The sequence below is a fragment of the Globicephala melas genome, chromosome 19 (genome assembly GCF_963455315.2).
Source record: "Globicephala melas chromosome 19, mGloMel1.2, whole genome shotgun sequence".
NCBI lineage: Eukaryota > Metazoa > Chordata > Mammalia > Artiodactyla > Delphinidae > Globicephala > Globicephala melas.
Genome location: NC_083332.1, coordinates 959033 through 975683, shown reverse-complemented (window position 1 = coordinate 975683; position 16651 = coordinate 959033). Strand labels below are relative to the sequence as shown.

At 42.9% G+C, this 16651-nt stretch overlaps 1 protein-coding gene across 4 annotated transcripts in view; it reads left to right on the top strand.

Moving 5' to 3' along the window:
• The window catches only part of LOC115848016 (zinc finger protein 551), a 97889-nt gene that overhangs the window by 9808 nt on the left and 71430 nt on the right, over positions 1-16651 (top strand). Inside the window, exon 3 of one of the 4 annotated variants that reach the window (XM_070044366.1) lies at positions 9878-9930. The exons of the other annotated variants lie outside the window; for them this stretch is intronic. Within the exon in view, the coding sequence (XP_069900467.1) occupies positions 9878-9930 (53 nt within the window). The remainder of the gene's footprint in view (positions 1-9877; positions 9931-16651) is intronic. 4 annotated transcript variants of the gene reach the window in all.

Sequence of the window (16651 nt, the reverse complement as noted above, 5' to 3'; positions counted from 1 at the left end):
TCTATAATTTTAAATAGGTATCATAAGATGTATACTCTTTTTTAAAACTGATTTACTTCATGCTGCACAATTATTTTTAAATTCAACAATGATGCTTATATTAGTAGTTAATTCTTTTTATTGCTGAGTAGTCTTCTGTTCTATGGATAACGTCTTTGTTTATCCATTTATCTGTTTATGGACATTGGATTATTTCCAGGTTTGGGGTATTATAAATAAAGCTGCTTAAAATATTTGCATTCAGTTATTTATATGGATATATGTTTTATTTCCCATGTGTTAATAACTCAGACTGTTGCAGTGTAGGTAGATGTTTAACATTTTAAGATATGCCAAACAGTGATCTAAAGTCGTTGTTCCCTTTTATCTTCCCATCAACAGTGTATGAGAATTGCAGTTCCTCTACAAGGTAGCCAACACTTGATACGGTCAATGTTTTAAAATTTTAGCCCTTGAAATAAGTGTGTAGTTTTAACTCTCTTTGGTTTTAATTTCATTTTCCTAAGAATTCATGATGCTGAGCATTTTTTCATGCATTTGTTTGCCCTCTGTTTATCTTCTTTGGTAAAAAGACTATTTATAACTTTTGAGTACTTTCTTTTTATGTAATTTATTTATTATTTTAACAAGTAAGACTTATGTTGGAATTTCACTCATTCTTCAGTGATGTGACCTCTTTGCCTTATGGGACAATCATTTTTGAATACTGGAAGGAAATTATATTTCCTCAGTTTTTTGCCCTTTGCACAACTGAAAGCCCACAGGCACCATATATTTTTTTGTTTAATCTGCACTATTAACATATTCTCCACTACATTCTTAAGACTCAGTATTCAATAATACATTAAATCACACCTAGGTTTGTAGTCTTTGTGCTGATTTCCCTGGTGTAAATACCCCTGTTATGGTCAATTTCTTTTCTTTTTTTTTTTTCCTTGTCACAGTCAATTTCAAACTGCCAAAATGGTGTCACTGAACATGACGTTGGTAAGATATTGCAGTAGCACACTATTCTTTTTAATTTTAAAAAAATTTTAAATTTTATTATTTTTGGCCATTTTGGGTCTTCATTGCTGTGCACAGGCTTTCTGTAGTTGCAGTGAGTGGGGACTATTCTTTGTTGTGGTGTGCGGGCTTCTCATTGAGGTGACTTCTTGTTGTGGAGCATGGGCTCTAGGCACATGGGCTTCAGTAGTTGTGGCATGGGAGCTCAATAGTTGTGGCTCGTGGGCTCTAGAGTGCAGGCTCAGTAGTTGTGTCGCATGGGCTTAGTTGTTCTGTGGCATGTGGGATCTTCCCAGACCAGGGCTCGAACCCGTGTCCCCTATGTTGGCAGGTGGATTCTTAACCACTGTGCCACCAGGGAAGCCCCAGTAGCACACTACTAATTCTATTTCCAACATACTGATACAGTAACCACAAATAACCTCAAAAACAGACAATAACAAAACAGTCAAATGATTAGGAAGTGGCAAGTTTTAAATATTTGTTTTTTTTGTTTTTGTTTTTGCGGTATGCAGGCCTCTCACTGTTGTGGCCTCTTCGTTGTGGAGCACAGTCTCCAGACACACAGGCTCAGTGGCCATGGCTCACAGGCCCAGCTGCTCCGCGGCATGTAGGATCCTCCCAGACTGGGACATGAACCTGTGTCCCCTGCATCGGCAGGTGGACTCTCAACCACTGTGCCACCAGGGAAGCCCAATATTTGCTTTTTAAAAGCAGTTTGATTTAAATACAGTTAACTTTGGGAATTCCCTGGTGGTCCAATCGTTAGGACTTGGTGCTTTCACTGCCGTAGGCTCAGGTTCAATCCCTAGTCAGGGAACTAAGATCCCACAAGCTGCGTGGTGTGGCCAAAATGTACACACACACACACACATACACATACACACACACGCACGCACGTGATATATACAATTAAACCATACATATTTAAAATGTACATTTTGATATTTCCATACATGCTTGCATCCCTGAAACCAAGTTTTCTCGTGGCCACTTCAATTTATGTTTCTCAATATATCAAATTATAAGCACATAGTCTACCATTTGTAATGGCTATTTTCAAATGTATCCATAAATGGAAAAGACTGTTATGAAATCCCATGAACCCTCTCCCTATCTTCATCATGGTATATATCATTTCATGGTATTCTTTATCTCCATGTACAGTAGTGTGTTATATTACTTAATAATCCCAGATATGTCAATGTATAACCTCTTCAGAATGCATTTCTAAAACGTAAGAACTCATAACTGATCATTTGGCACAGTCTTGATACTTTCAGCTCTTTTAACTGTAATTCAGCCTTTTTTGGCTTCAGTTTGAAGGATAACAGTTGTTTTTTCATAATTCTTTTCAGAATCATCAAAGGAAGTATGGGCAATCCATCTTGATACAGGCTGCTTAAAATATTCCAAGCGTTCAGGGATATAGCCTTTTGGAATTTCTGCTAACTCAACTTCACCAATGAATACATTCACCAGAGTAATCCTAAATGCTACTGGAATCCCAGTCAACAAAATGTGGGATTTCACTAAATTCACAAAATCCATGTCATACAAATATCTAATCATCTTGTTGTACACCTGAAAGTAATATAATGTATGTCAATTATATCTCAAGTTTCTGGTTCTGTTTAGTATGTTCACCGTTCCCCCATATTTCCCCTTTAGTTTACTAGATATTGATGAGGTGGGTGCCTGAGGTCTTTTCCAGATGGACAATTTTGTGATGGTGACAGACCTGGAAATACAGTGTGTCTTTTGCTTCCACACTTTGTGCAGCCCATATGTGCCAGGTATGCAGCAGATGGTGACACTGCATCACAGCCCAGAGATCTGCAACACACATCTGTGGAACACAGTGAGTTAGGTGTGTGTGGCACAACTTGAGAGTGCCCCACAAACACTCTAGGGACACAAGTGTAACAGGTATGGAATGCTGATGCCCCTCAGCCTGGAGGCAGACTTGCACATACCACATCCACAATAGAAAAGATGTATGGCAAACATGGACCACACACACTGGCATATGTAAAGCACACCAGGCACCTGTGAGATGCATGGAGGCACTATTATCACCTCAGTCTCCATGGAAATTGGACAGACATGTGATAGGGATGCCCAATGGTCATATGTGGGCCACGCACAATTGCACATTTCCCATAGACCAAGTGAGATGAGGTCAGCACAGTCTGGCCTGAGGAGAACACACCTGTCGCCTATGTACACCCCATCACTGCAAGTTTCATTATGGGCTGATGGGAATACAGATCAGGATCCTGATGTACATCCCTGCACAACCCAGAGATCAAAATGTGAGCAGTGGTTTGATCTGAGCAGGAGAGCAGATTTTCATGAGTTTTACAGGAGGGAACATTCAGTCGTTTTCAGGAATGGTTGATCAAGCGTGTTCCCTAGGTGGACGACAAGGGCATGTTCTTGGGGATTAGCGTCACAGTCAGTCATTGATTTGCATTTCACCTAGAGGGGTGGGAGGTGCGGTCATTACCAAGATCACCTGTTGGGGGAGTGAGGAAGAAAAGCCACAGGGACCCCAGCATATGAGGGCCACAGTGGAGATTCTCAGTCCTTCATTGTCTATTCCAACATCCAAAATAGTGATGGAGGTTACCAGGTGACAGCTCTGTCTGCGTGTACTGAGTGGCGGGGGGACCCTAAGGTGGTGTTTAGAAGGAAAACTGACAGGACCTTGGAAATGAATCATGAGTGTGGCAGTGAGGGCCAGGGATGCATTTGAGATGACATCAGTGGCAGTGTCAGGGGTGTCCCACTGGTGGTGGTACCATCCATACTAAACACTCATGGGTGGGAAGCGAGTTGCCAGAAGGCCTTTGTGGGGAGGAACTTGAGGTCTGAGAAGGAGTCTCCTGTTTTAAAGGAGAGTCTGGGGAGCACATGACACCTGGGGATGGATTCCACAATGCAGGCGAATGAAACTGCTGGAAGAAGGGGCCAGAGGGGATGTGTGAGATGGTAAAAGAGTTGTATGAGTTAAACAACTGCATAGAAGGGGACAAACATGGCTTTAGAGGGAGAAACATCATCTACAAATCCACAGAGGGCACACCCTGGAGTTCACTGTCACTCTTAAATGTTCTTCTAATTATGTAATATGTTCAGTGACTCTGTTCTGTCTCAGCCTCTATTTTTAAAATTTATTTATTTATTTATTTGGTTGTGCTGGGTCTTAGTTGTAGCAGGAGGGCTCTTTAGTTGTGGCATGCATGTGGGATCTAGTTCTCTGATCAGGGATCAAACCTTGGGCCCCCAGCATTGGGAACTCGGAGTCTTATCCACTGCATCACCAGGGAAGTACCCTCCTGTCCCAGGTTCTGATGTGCCAGTTTTCTTCAACACCTAAGATGTGACCTCTTAGATATCACCTGATTCTCAAATCCATGAACTCCCCCACTCCACCCCATTTATCCATCTGAATCGGGTTCTCCTGTTCTTCTCTGCATGGTTCTCTTGGTCAATACGTCCAGTAAACTCCTGTCTCAGATCCTAGCCCCATTTTAGTTCCATTTTCCTCACTAGGAGAAACACCAGTTCTCCAGTTCCTCTCTGCCTGCCATGAGGCAGTTTTATGGGGCTGTAAGATATCAGTGACCTGCAGATTGTGGACAGTAAAATTTCATAGTCCCGAACCTCTGTTTTCTAAGGTGCTGACTCAGTTTAAATTGTGCCAAAATCTATAGTATTTTACTAAACCTTGGCAAAACCCTCCCTCACTGCTTCATAGAAAAGCCTCCCAAAGAGGGAGGAGTTTATTCTCACAGCTGAAGAGTAATGCCATGTCCCTACTGGTCTTTCCAGAAATGCCCCTTCAATTTTGCCCTGTCTTATTTCTACCTAAATTCCCTTCCCTCTTCATCTACAGTTATATCTCATGGATTTTATTGTATTAATATGGTTTATGAGACCCAATTATTACTATAGTTTATTTTTATTTATTTTTAATTGAAGTATACTTGATTTACAATATTAGTTTCAGGTGTACATCATAGTAATTCAGTATTTTTATAGGTTATTCCATTTAAAGTTGTTAGAAAATATTGACTATATTCTCTGTGTCATCCTATATATCCTTGTAGCTTATTTATTTTGAGCATAGTAGTTTGTTCCTCTTAATCCCCTACCCCTATCTTGCTCCTCCCCCTTCCCTTTCCCCACCGGTATCCACTAGTCTGTTTTCTATATCCATGAGTCTGTTTCTGTTTTGTTATATACACTCCTTTGTTTTAATTTTTAGGTTCCACATATTAGGGATACATAGAGAGTCTTTTTTCACTAAGCATAGTACTCTCTAGGTCCATTCACATTGCTGCAAATGGCAGAATTTCACTCTTTTTATAGCTAAGTAATATTCCATTGTATATATGTATCACATCTTTATGCATTCATCTGTTGATGACATTAGGTTGCTGCCATGTCTTGGCTCTTGTAAATAATGTTGCAATGAATATTAGAGTGTGTATATCTTTTCAAATTACTGTTTTGGAACTTTTTTCTCTTTTTCTCTTCTCCTTCCTCCTCCCTCTTCCCTCCTTCCTCTTCCTTCCCTCCTTTCTTCCCTCCTTCCTTCCTTTCCTCTTCGTCTTCTTTTGAGAGAATTTTTGAAGAAGAAAAGCTGGTCCTGGGTCCTGGTCGTCCCTCTAAACTGAGACCAGATTTCTAAAGTTTGGTTTTGGTTACAGTCATTGCCCAGTTTGTCATCTCTTGTACTCTCAGTACTGTCTCCCAGTACTCTGCTCTCCCATGTGATACAAAGTATCTTGGAAGAAAAGTCCCCAGGCAGGGCTGTGCTTAGCCTGATGTCAAGTGTTGAGTGGGGATGGAAGGAAATGGCAGGATTTTAGTGCATATTTCTTCAGGTGTTCTTCAGCCCTGAACCCACCTCAGGGATGCATCAGTCACCTGATCATTGATACTTGTTTGTGTCTGTCTATTCCTCTGTCTTGGAGTCTTCTTCATCCCCATCACTGCTTGATTCAGGCTTCTGTGAGTAGCGCCATTGATGTGGTGACTCAGGAAAATGTACTCTTCACAAGGCAGGTGATATTCTATGCCAGTCATCCTCCAGATCTCATTAAAATGTCTGAATTGTTCGTACATTTAGTTTTCTCTACTGGGGATTCGTACTTGCACCTCATTCATCATAACTAGTTTTCTCTAATATTGTTCTTTTTTTTTTTAAAGCTTATATTTTATTCAATGTTTATCATAAGTTTTTTGCCTTGTTTTCTAATGTATTCATTTTATTTATTTATTTTTGGCTGTGTTGGGTCTTCGTTGCTGTGCGCGGGCTTTCTCTAGTTGCGGCAACCGGGGGCTACTCTTCGTAGTGGTGAGTGGGCTTCACATTGCGGTGGCTTCTCTTGTTGTGGAGCACAGGCTCTAGGCATGCGGGTTTCAATAGTTGTGGCTCATGGGCTCTAGAGCGCAGGCTCAGTAGTTGTGGTGCACAGGCTTAGTTGCTCTGCAGCATGTGGGATCTTCCCAGACCAGGGCTCGAACCTGTGTCCCCTGCATTGGCAGACAGATTCTTAACCACTCTGCCACCAGGGAAGCCCTCTAATATAGTTTCTTATTATATTCTAGTTTAGGTTTGTGTAAATCTGCACTCTCTACGTGTGTATGATTCTTTTAACTATGAAGCTTTTAGAAAATATTGCTTGAATGAAGGTAGACACATAATAGCTATGAATCCCCCTCTTTCAGGCCACTTACTCATGATGTTCCTCTGAGTTATGACATCTCCCAGGGAATTAGGTGTTGGAGAAACCCCTGTGAGTTATCCCAAATCTGAACAGAGCCAAGTAAATGGCTTCCACTATCCTAATTGTCAGGCTTCCATGCCTTCTGCTTCCCTCCCTGTGATAACCCTGGGCACTTCAAGGACTCTTGGAAAAGTCGCTCTCCCACATTCTCCCAATTGCTTCTTTGGATATTGTCACATGAGTTGTACTTCTTTTTAATGATAGTTAATTGGGGCAAAAATTGTTTAAAATTTATTCTCAGTACCCGATCCAGCCACTGTCATACATTTGCAGACTTGAAAATGAGTGGCCTGGTGGGAAAGGGGATTAGGGAATAATAAAACTATAGCTCAAGGCTTGAGTTCCTCATCCAAATCACAAGACAGACTCGACTTGTCACCATGGGCTTTCCCTTGTGGTGTCAGACAGAGATGGGTATCTTTTCCTTTTGTACCAAGATGTGAGTTAAACAGAAACTTAAGGAATAGATAAGATAGGGGAAGATTACTCTGTTACTGGTATTGGAAGTGAGACCCTAAAAAACTTTATACATAAAGTGAGGGGCTGTTTCCTGTTAGATGCAGAGTGTGCTGTATCCACCCCATCCCACCCTGTACAAACCCAGCTCCTTCTACAGGCTGCTAGAGATTCTCCTTGATACCATCCATTTTTTTTCCCATAGAAAATAGAAAAATAATTTATTCCAAAAGAGGGCAGAAATAAGAAATTCATCCTGAAAATATACTTTGGTATAATTCTGGTGGGACACATTTTCCCTCTGAACATGTTCCCCTACTGACTGCCCCACTGGAGTCTTGTTGTCATGTAACAGTTTTTAAACACTTCACTGATTCTCATGTTTTGAGCAGACAGGAGCCATCTTCACATCCACAGGTTCTAAGGAGAGAGTAACGTTATTTCTCAGAAGAACAGCACTTTCTATCCCGTAAGAGTATATTAACATTTTATAGGGACTTCCCTGATGGCACAGTGGTTAAGAATCCGCCTGCCAGTGCAGGGGACATGGGTTCGATCCCTGGCCTGGGAAGATGCTACATGTCATGGAGCAACTAATCCCGTGTGCCACAACTGCTGAAGCCCATGTGCCACAACTACTGAAGCCTGCCCACCTAGAGCCCATGCTCCACAGGAGAAGCCACTGCAGTGAGAAGCCTGTGCATCGTAACAAAGCAGAGCCCCTGCTTGCTGCACTAGAAAAAGCCTGTGTGCAGCAATGAAGACCCAATGCAGCCAAAAAAATGAATAAATAAAAAAGAAAGTAGGGGCTTCCCTGGTGGTGCAGTGGTCGAGAGTCCGCCTACCGATGCAGGGGACACGGGTTTGTGCCCCGGTCCGGGAAGATCCCATGTGCCACGGAGTGGCTGGGCCCCTGAGCCATGGCCGCTGAGCCTTCACGTCCGGAGCCTGTGCTCCGCAACGGGAGAGGCCACAACAGTGAGAGGCCTGCGTACAGCAAAAAAAAAAAAAAAAAAAAAAAGTAATGGTAAAATAAAATTTAAAAAAACCATTTTATAGAGGCAACACAGTTTAGATTAAATAAGCACATCATTCATCAAAGTGTGACAAGAAAAAATGCTGCATTGTAGAATAATATATTCAAATGTGGTGTGAAAATTTAAGGCAGCTGATGGACAAAGTGGGCAAGTCAAGGAGGGTGGTCTGGGTATGGAGGTGATTTTGTGTCTAGAGGAGGTCTCTTTGTGATAAGAGATAGCAGCAAACTGAACAAATTACCAACATGGTGATGTTAACTCCCTGGTTGGGACACTTAGGGATGAACCAGGGCACCAGGAAGCCGACCAAGCCCCAGAACATGCTCATCATGATGAGAGGCACGGTGAGGCCGGCATATGCCATGATAGCTGTGAGAGGTACCAGCCCCTGCCCCACCGCCTCACTTTGGTCCCACCGGAAATGTCAACCTGATACCACCCATCTTTAAGTTTTTATTCTCTTCTTTTTTCTTCCCTCCTTCCTTCTTTATTCTTTTCTCATGTGCACAAAAATGAATATTTACATACCTACTTCTCAAAATGTTTTAACTAATTAAATGAGATGAAACCTATCAAAAATATGAATTATCACACTTCTTAGGAGCAGATTTTACATAGTCAAATGGGAAAAATGTGTATGCTTAGAAACATGGAAAGCACATAATGAGTGTGAGTGGCTCTTCTTTCATTTTGGACTCTGGCTGAGAATCAATGTGGAAGATAGGTTTGTAATGAAAATTTCCTTCAGTTAGTAACTTGAGAAAAGGTTTTAGGCACAATCCATATTCTCCTCCTTTAGATTGTGGGGTATCAGGGGGAAGAGTTCGTTACTTTTTCTTAACTCTTCACAGTAGGCAGAACCATTAAAATAGTTCTAGATTGAAATCCAAATGGAGTAAGCTGTTTGTTAACTAATTATCATCCCTGATGTCCTCTGAATCTAAGAAGAGATTTAGGATATAAGGTCATGCTTCTAGAAGGAAGGTGCAGGAGAGTTCTAGTCACATGCATTCAGATCCCCAGTGCATAGCCCTGCCATCTCTTCCGCACAGTAATAGAACCTCAGATGTCCTGATGGGAGGGGGAATGCCAGGCTTATAGCCCAACATGGACTGAGATTCAGAGAGTAACACCCCAGCACGGAGCACAGCAGTGCCTGGCTGCCTGGCCGTTCCTGTAACTACTCTTTCTGAAAATATTTTCTTTGTGAATCCACTGCATTCATGCACTGCTCCTGTCAACTCTCTTTTTGTCAGGGCTCATAGACCAAGCTTGCCGGCTTAGAAAACTAAACCTTTATAGGAATTCTATTTTGATGATTATCTTTGGAAGTCCATCTCATTACAATTTTGTTAGAAAATGAACTTACATTCAATTCCTGACCTGCATTTATGTCTGTCCTTAATTGTCATTGTTGAAGACGTATCCTACTGTCCCATCTGTCTCAGAATCTGGATTTTCTTGAATCTAGATTTTAGTTTCTCATTTTTTTTTAAGATTTTTTTGATGTGGACCATTTTTAAATTCTTTATTGAATTTGTTACAATACTGCTTCTGTTTTATGTTTCACTTTTTTAGCCACGAAGTATGTGGGATCTCAGCTCCCTGACCAGGGATCGAAACCACACCGCGTGAGTTGGAAGGCGAAGTCCTTTTTTTTTTTTTTTGGCTGTGTTGGTTCTTAGTTGTGGCATGTGGGATCTTCGTTGAGGCGTGCGGGATCTTTCGTTGCTGCACAAGGGGTTCTCTTTAGTTGTGACATGTGGGTTTTTCACTTCTCTAGTTGTGGCGCACAGGCTCCAGGGTGCATGGACTCTATAGTTGTGGTGCGTGGCTTCCAGAGCGCATGGGATTTGTAGTTTGTGGCACACAGTTTCTCTGGTTGAGGCGTGCGAGCTCAGTAGTTGTGGAGTGCAGGCTTAGTTGCCCTGCACCATGTGGGATCTTAGTTTCCTGAGCAGAGATTGAACACACGTCCCCTGAATTGGAAGGTGAGTTCTTTACCACCGGACTTGCCAGGGAAGTCCCAGTTTCTCTCTTTATAGCTCCTCCCTCCCCTCCATTCTTTCTGATGAATTGCTTCTCTTATACCTTGAAGAAACTATAATATTTTGTAAGCTTTTTGTAAGCTTTCCATATTCAAAAGTCACATCTGTAACTCTAGCAGTCTCTTATTTTCCAGAATTGTGCCACTTCCTTTTCTTTTTTCTTATCTGCAATTTCTGAAATGATTCTTTCTCTCTCTCCCTCCTCTCCACTCTGTCCATTTAGTGACTCTCTTTTGCTTTGCACTGTATATTTGCTCGCTGTCTCCCTGATCCATGGTCACAGATAATTTTTTCAATGTGTGTATTGGCCCTGTATTAAACTTCCACAAAAAAGAGCATGGGAGGCGCTTCCCTGGTGGCGCAGTGGTTTAGAGTCCGCCTGCCGATGCAGGGGACACGGGTTCGTGCCCCGGTCCGGGAAGATCCCACATGCCGCGGAGCAGCTGGGCCCGTGAGCCATGGCCGCTGAGCCTGCGCGTCCGGAGCCAGTGCTCCGCAACGGAAGAGGCCACAACAGTGAGAGGCCCGCGTACTGCCAAAAAAAAAAGAGAACATGGGAGAATGATATGCCATCTAGATTGTGTTCCAAGACTTGAAATCTTTATGTGGATTTATTCCTGGCAAATGATGAGAAAGTGTTCCTCACTGAGTTCAGGACAAGATCCTGAATGCCAGTCATATCATATCTCTTTGTTTCTTTTATTATTCAGTGGACGCCTCAAGGATAAAGTTCAAGTTTTGATACAGTTATGAAACTAATCTTTATAGTACAATTACGGACCGTATTTCTATCTTTCGTCTGCTCTTCCAGCTGCCTTCTGGAGACCTCATGTTGCCTCTTCACATTGCAGAGCTATGGGCATTTCTATAGTGCACTCTTGTAGATGATGGTAGATAACACGGTATGTGAGAAATTCCTGATTCATGCAGAGACTCCATATCTCATGACACCATCTGGAATGTGGTTAATGTTTCCCTGAGAGAGCAGGATATACTTGAGAAATCATGATTGTGCCTCCGTAGGAAACCTACTTCTGGAGGTTCTCTGAGAATCCTCCTTTTGAAGTCCCATATGGGAGTAGCCTGCCAATTGTGTGGAATTCGGAATCTTTTCTTTAGTTGTGAAATGTGAACCCAATGAGTGACTCCCTGGAGTTTCACTGCTCCACTTGTCAACAGAACCCAAAGTGTCCCTTCCAAAGAGGTTCAAGAGTAGTTATTCTCTGATGTCTCTTCCAATAGATGAAATCTACTAGCTGAATATCACGAAGTAGCTGTTTAAAAGATATTTTCAGGAGGTGGCCTTAACGAGTTGGTGATTGGGACTGGGTGTAATACATGAGTTCATTGGAATATTTTGCCATGTCTGTATATAGCAGGGCAGAGTCTAGTATTGGAGGTGAAATCCCTAGACACATGGGCCTTCCAGTTAGTAATTCATAGGGGATAACTGATTTGTCAGTGGACTACGTGAGTGTAAGGGCTAGTGGGAGTACCTTTGGTCAGGGAGCTCAAGAGTTTCTGAAAGTATTGTTGATTTTAATTTAAGAATGCCATTGATCCTTTTGACTTTTCCAGAAGATTGTCGATAACATGGACAGTGTAGTTTTTGAGTCAGGGGAAACACCTTACAGGGTTCTTTTACAATGGTTCCCATGTGACACAGTCACTTGATATAAACATTGGGATAACCCAAGTTGGAAACAAAATCAGTCAGCTTTTTTTTCAAGGACTGTAGCTTTTCAGCAGAGAAATGGTTTAATCCAGCCTGAAAACAGACAATAACTAAAACATAGTCAAATTGCATGGAGGGTAGAAGCTGGATACAATCCATCTGAAGGTGTTCAAATTCTTCTTGGTGGTGCCTGGGCAGGTAGGTCATGCATGCATCCCCCCATCACCGCCTGGGGACTGTCCACTGGGGATCAGAGCTTCGGTAAGAGCCAGCTGTAAACCCCATCCACCCCCTCACCCCAACCCCCAGCTCCAGTGGCACTCGGCCCCTCTCTTCAAAGGCACGGCTGTCCCTATGCCCCCCTCCCCTCAGGACGATCAAGACTCTAAGACTAGCTCCTCACTCCAAGCCCCTTCCCTAGGCTTACGAGCTATTAAACATCCTCCAACAGCCCCTGAGGCAGGTCTGCTCCCTCTCCCCATTTCGTACTGGGGGAAACTGAACCTGGGGTGGGGGTTAGAGGGAGAGTCTCTTGTTGCAACCCCCAGCAAGGGGTGGGGATCCAGGAATCAATCCCAAGCCCACAACCCAGTGTCTCAGGGAGTCTGACCCACTGTGTCCCCCTTCCCTCCTGGCCTATTTCCACCCCAAGAAAGCCCCTCCTTCTGGTTCCCTCAGGCTCCTCTGAGTGTCCTTCTCAGCCTCCCCCCTCCCTGGGGTGCCCTCAGACCTTCTCCTTCCTGGATGCTGATGCCCCTGTAATAGTTTGCTAAGGTTGCCATAGCAAAGTACCGCAGACTGGGAAGCTTAAACAACAGACATTTTCTCACAAACATGGAGGCTAGAAATCTGAGATCAAGGGGTTGACAGCATCATTTTCTCCTGATGCTGCTCTCCTTGGCTTGTATATGGCCATCTTCCCCCTGTGTCTTTACATTGTCTTCCCTCTCTGTGTGTGTATCCTAACTTCCTCTTTTCTTTCTTTGGCTGCATTGGGTCTTAGTTGTGCCATACGGGACCTTTCGCTGCGGCACGCGGGCTCTTGGTTGTGGCGTGCAGGCTTCTCTAGTTGCAGTGCGTGGACTTCTCTCTAGTTGAGGCATGTGGGCTCAGTAGTTGCCCTGAGGCATATGGAATCTTAGTTCCCCAACCAGGGATTGAAACCGAGTCCCTGGCGTTGGAAGGCAGATTCTTAACCACTGGACAACCAGGGAAGTCCCTAACTTCCTCTTCCTTTAAGGACAACAGTCACGTTGGATTAGGGTCCACCTTAGCGACTTTATTTTACCTTTTTGAAGACCCTATTTCCAAATACAATGACATTCTGGGGTACTGGATGTTAAGACTTCAACATATGGATTTGGGGACATACAATTCAGCCCATAACTGCCTGCACCCGTTTTTTCATAGGGAGCTAACATTGAGGAGCTCTCCTGAGGAGTTCCTCATTTACCAGCCCCCAAATTATCCAGCAGAGGAAAAATTTATTACTTCCACTTCTCAAAGGAGGGAGCTGCAGCTGAGAGAGGATGACTTTGACAAGGGCACACATCTGCCAAGTGGCTGAGTTAGGGAAGATTTAGTGAACACTGGTCTGATTCAACTCACCTACTTCCTTTGTTTTTTGTTTTTTTTAAGATTTTTAAATTTTTTATTTTTTTATTTTTGGTTGCGTTGGGTCTTCGTTGCTACATGCGGGCTTCCTCTAGTTGCGGCAAGCGGGGGCTACTCTTCATTGCAGTGCACGGGCTTCTCGTTGCGGTGGCTTCTCTTGTTGCAGAGCACGGGCCCTAGGCACGTGGGCTTCAGTAGTTGTGGCATGCGGGTTCAGTAGCTGTGGCTCGCGGGCTCCAGAGCACAGTCTCAGTAGTTGTGGTGCACGGGCTTAGTTGTTCCGCGGCATGTGGGATCTTCCTGGACCAGGGCTCAAACCCGTGTCCCTTGCATTGGCAGGCGGATTCTTAACCACTGTGCCACCAGGGAAGCCCTCACCTACTTACCTTGTATCCACTCCCTGACAGAAACATCTGGGGACTCCAGCCACACCCCCAGATACCTCTCCTGTGAGATCATCTGCTGAGCGCTGAACCATCACACCCTGACATTTCAACCTGAGGAACCCGGCCCCTTCCCCATGGGCATGCAGTGCCTTCCCTGCAAACTCACTTCTCTCCTGTGAATAGTATTCTCATGGACAGCAGCACCATCACCCTGGTATCCCTAACAGGGTCATCAATGTCACCCCAAACACATCACTGGCCTTCACCTGAAACTAATATTGTAAATCAACTATAGTTCAAAAATATATATATGAAAATTTTTCACTTCCTAATCATTTCACATTTCATTATTTTCTATATTCTTGAGGTTATTTGTGGCTACTGAATTAGTATGGTGGAAATAGACTACATTGGTGTGCTACTGGCAACTTTTTCCAACTCCATGGTCAATGAGTTCATATTGACAGTTTTAAATTGGCCATTGATGGGAATATATACACCAGAGAAACTGGCAACACTACAAAGTATGGCTTGATTTATTGGGGTTTTTTGTTTTTTGCTTTTTGTTTTTTTTTGCTGTGAAGTTTGCAGGATCTCAATTCCCCTACCAGGGATTGAACCTGGGCCATGATGGTGAAAGTGCGGAGTTCTAACAACTGGACTGCCAGGGAACTCCCCTTTATTTATTGTATTGTTGAATATTTAGACTTAAAGTAATGGAAAATATATTAAAAATGCAGATTAAAATTAGCTGTAAGTTATACGTGGTCATTGCAATGTACCAAAGAAAATAAATAAATAAATAAATAAGGTAGGGTAGATATCTTCCAATATTCCAGAATAGTAAATACAATTATTCCTTAGTTAAGAAGTCACATCACTGAAGAATGAAGTTGCAACATAAGTCTTTATTGTTTCACTATCTTCTAATTGGTTAATGAAAAGAAAAATAGCCAAAATTCATTTTTAAAAAACAGGCAAAGGATATGAATATTCTTACCAGACATACAGGTGGCAAATTAACAAATGAAAAATGCTCGACATCATGAAACATCAGGGAAGTGGAACTAAAACTACAGTGAAATACTGTTACACACATTTATTAAAAGGGTCAAAATTGAACTTTGGCACAGTGGTTAAGAATCCACCTGCCAATGCAGGAGAAACAGGTTCGAGTCCTGGTCCAGGAAGATCCCACATGTCGCAGAGCAACTAAGCCCGTGTGCCACAACTACTGAACCTGCACTCTAAAGCCTGCAAGCCACAACTACTGAGCCCGTGTGCCACAACTACTGAAGCCCACACGCCTAGAGCTCGTGCTCTGCAACGAGAAGCCACTGCAATGAGAAGCCCGTGCACTGCAACAAAGAGTAGCTCTAGCTCACTGCAACTAAAGAAAACCCGTGTGCAGCTACGAAGACCCAATGCAGCCAAAAATAAATTAATTAACTTTTTTTAAAAAAGCTTTAAAAAAAAAGGGTCAAGGGGCTTCCCTGGTGGCACAGTGGTTAAGAATCCACCTACCAATACAGGGGACACAGGTTCGATCCCTGGTCCGGGAAGATCCCACATGCCGTGGAGCAACTAAGGCCGTGCGCCACAACACTAAGCCTTCGCTCTAGAGCCCGCAAGTGACAACTACTGAGCCTGTGTGCCACAACTGCTGAAGCCCGCGTGCCTAGAGCTGGTGCTCTGCAAGAGAAGCCACGGCAATGAGAAGCCCGCACGATGAAGAGTAGTCCCGCAACTACAGAAAGCTTGTGCACAGCAATGAAGACCCAACGCATACAAAAAAAAAAAAAAAAGGTCAAAATTTAAAAAGTCCCGCCATACACACCATTGGCAAAGATACGGAATAACTAGAAGTCTCTCACTGTTGGCAGGAATACAAAAGGGAACAATTGTGCTAGGTCACAGTTTGATTCTTCTTGAAAAGTTATACATTTATCTAACCTGTAACTAACGCGCTCTGAGGTATTAGCACAAGAGAAATGAAATATATCAGTATTGAAGAATTGTACTGAAATGTCTATAGCAATTTTGTTTGATATAGCCAAAAACTGGAAACAATTCAGATATCCAAAAAACAGATGAAGGAATAAACAAATTGTGATATATCCAAGTATATAGTGATATACTCCTCAACAACATAAAAGGAATGAACTACCCACATAAGAACCACTGCTGAATCTCAAAATAAATACACTGCCTGAGGAGGACACCCGGGGGAAAAAAGACTAAACATTTTATAATTCCATTCATATAAAGTTATAGAAAATACAAAATATTTTATTATAGAGTAAATCAATGCTTGCCTGGGAGGCCAGGGAGGGTAGAGAGAAAGAGATTATTAAAGAGCATGAGGTAAATACTGGGTAATGCATAGCTTAATTATCATGATTGTTTGATGGTCTCATGGGTTTATATGAATGTCGAAACTTATCAAATCGTACAGTATAAATATGGATAATTTATTATTTTTTTTGTGGCTATTTTAAGTCTTTGTTGCTGCACATGGGCTTTCTTTAGTTGCCGTGAGTGGGGGCTACTCTTTGTTGCAGTGCACAGGCTTCTCATTGCAGTGGCTTCTCTTGTTGCAGAGCACGGGCTGTAGGTGTGTGGGCTTCAG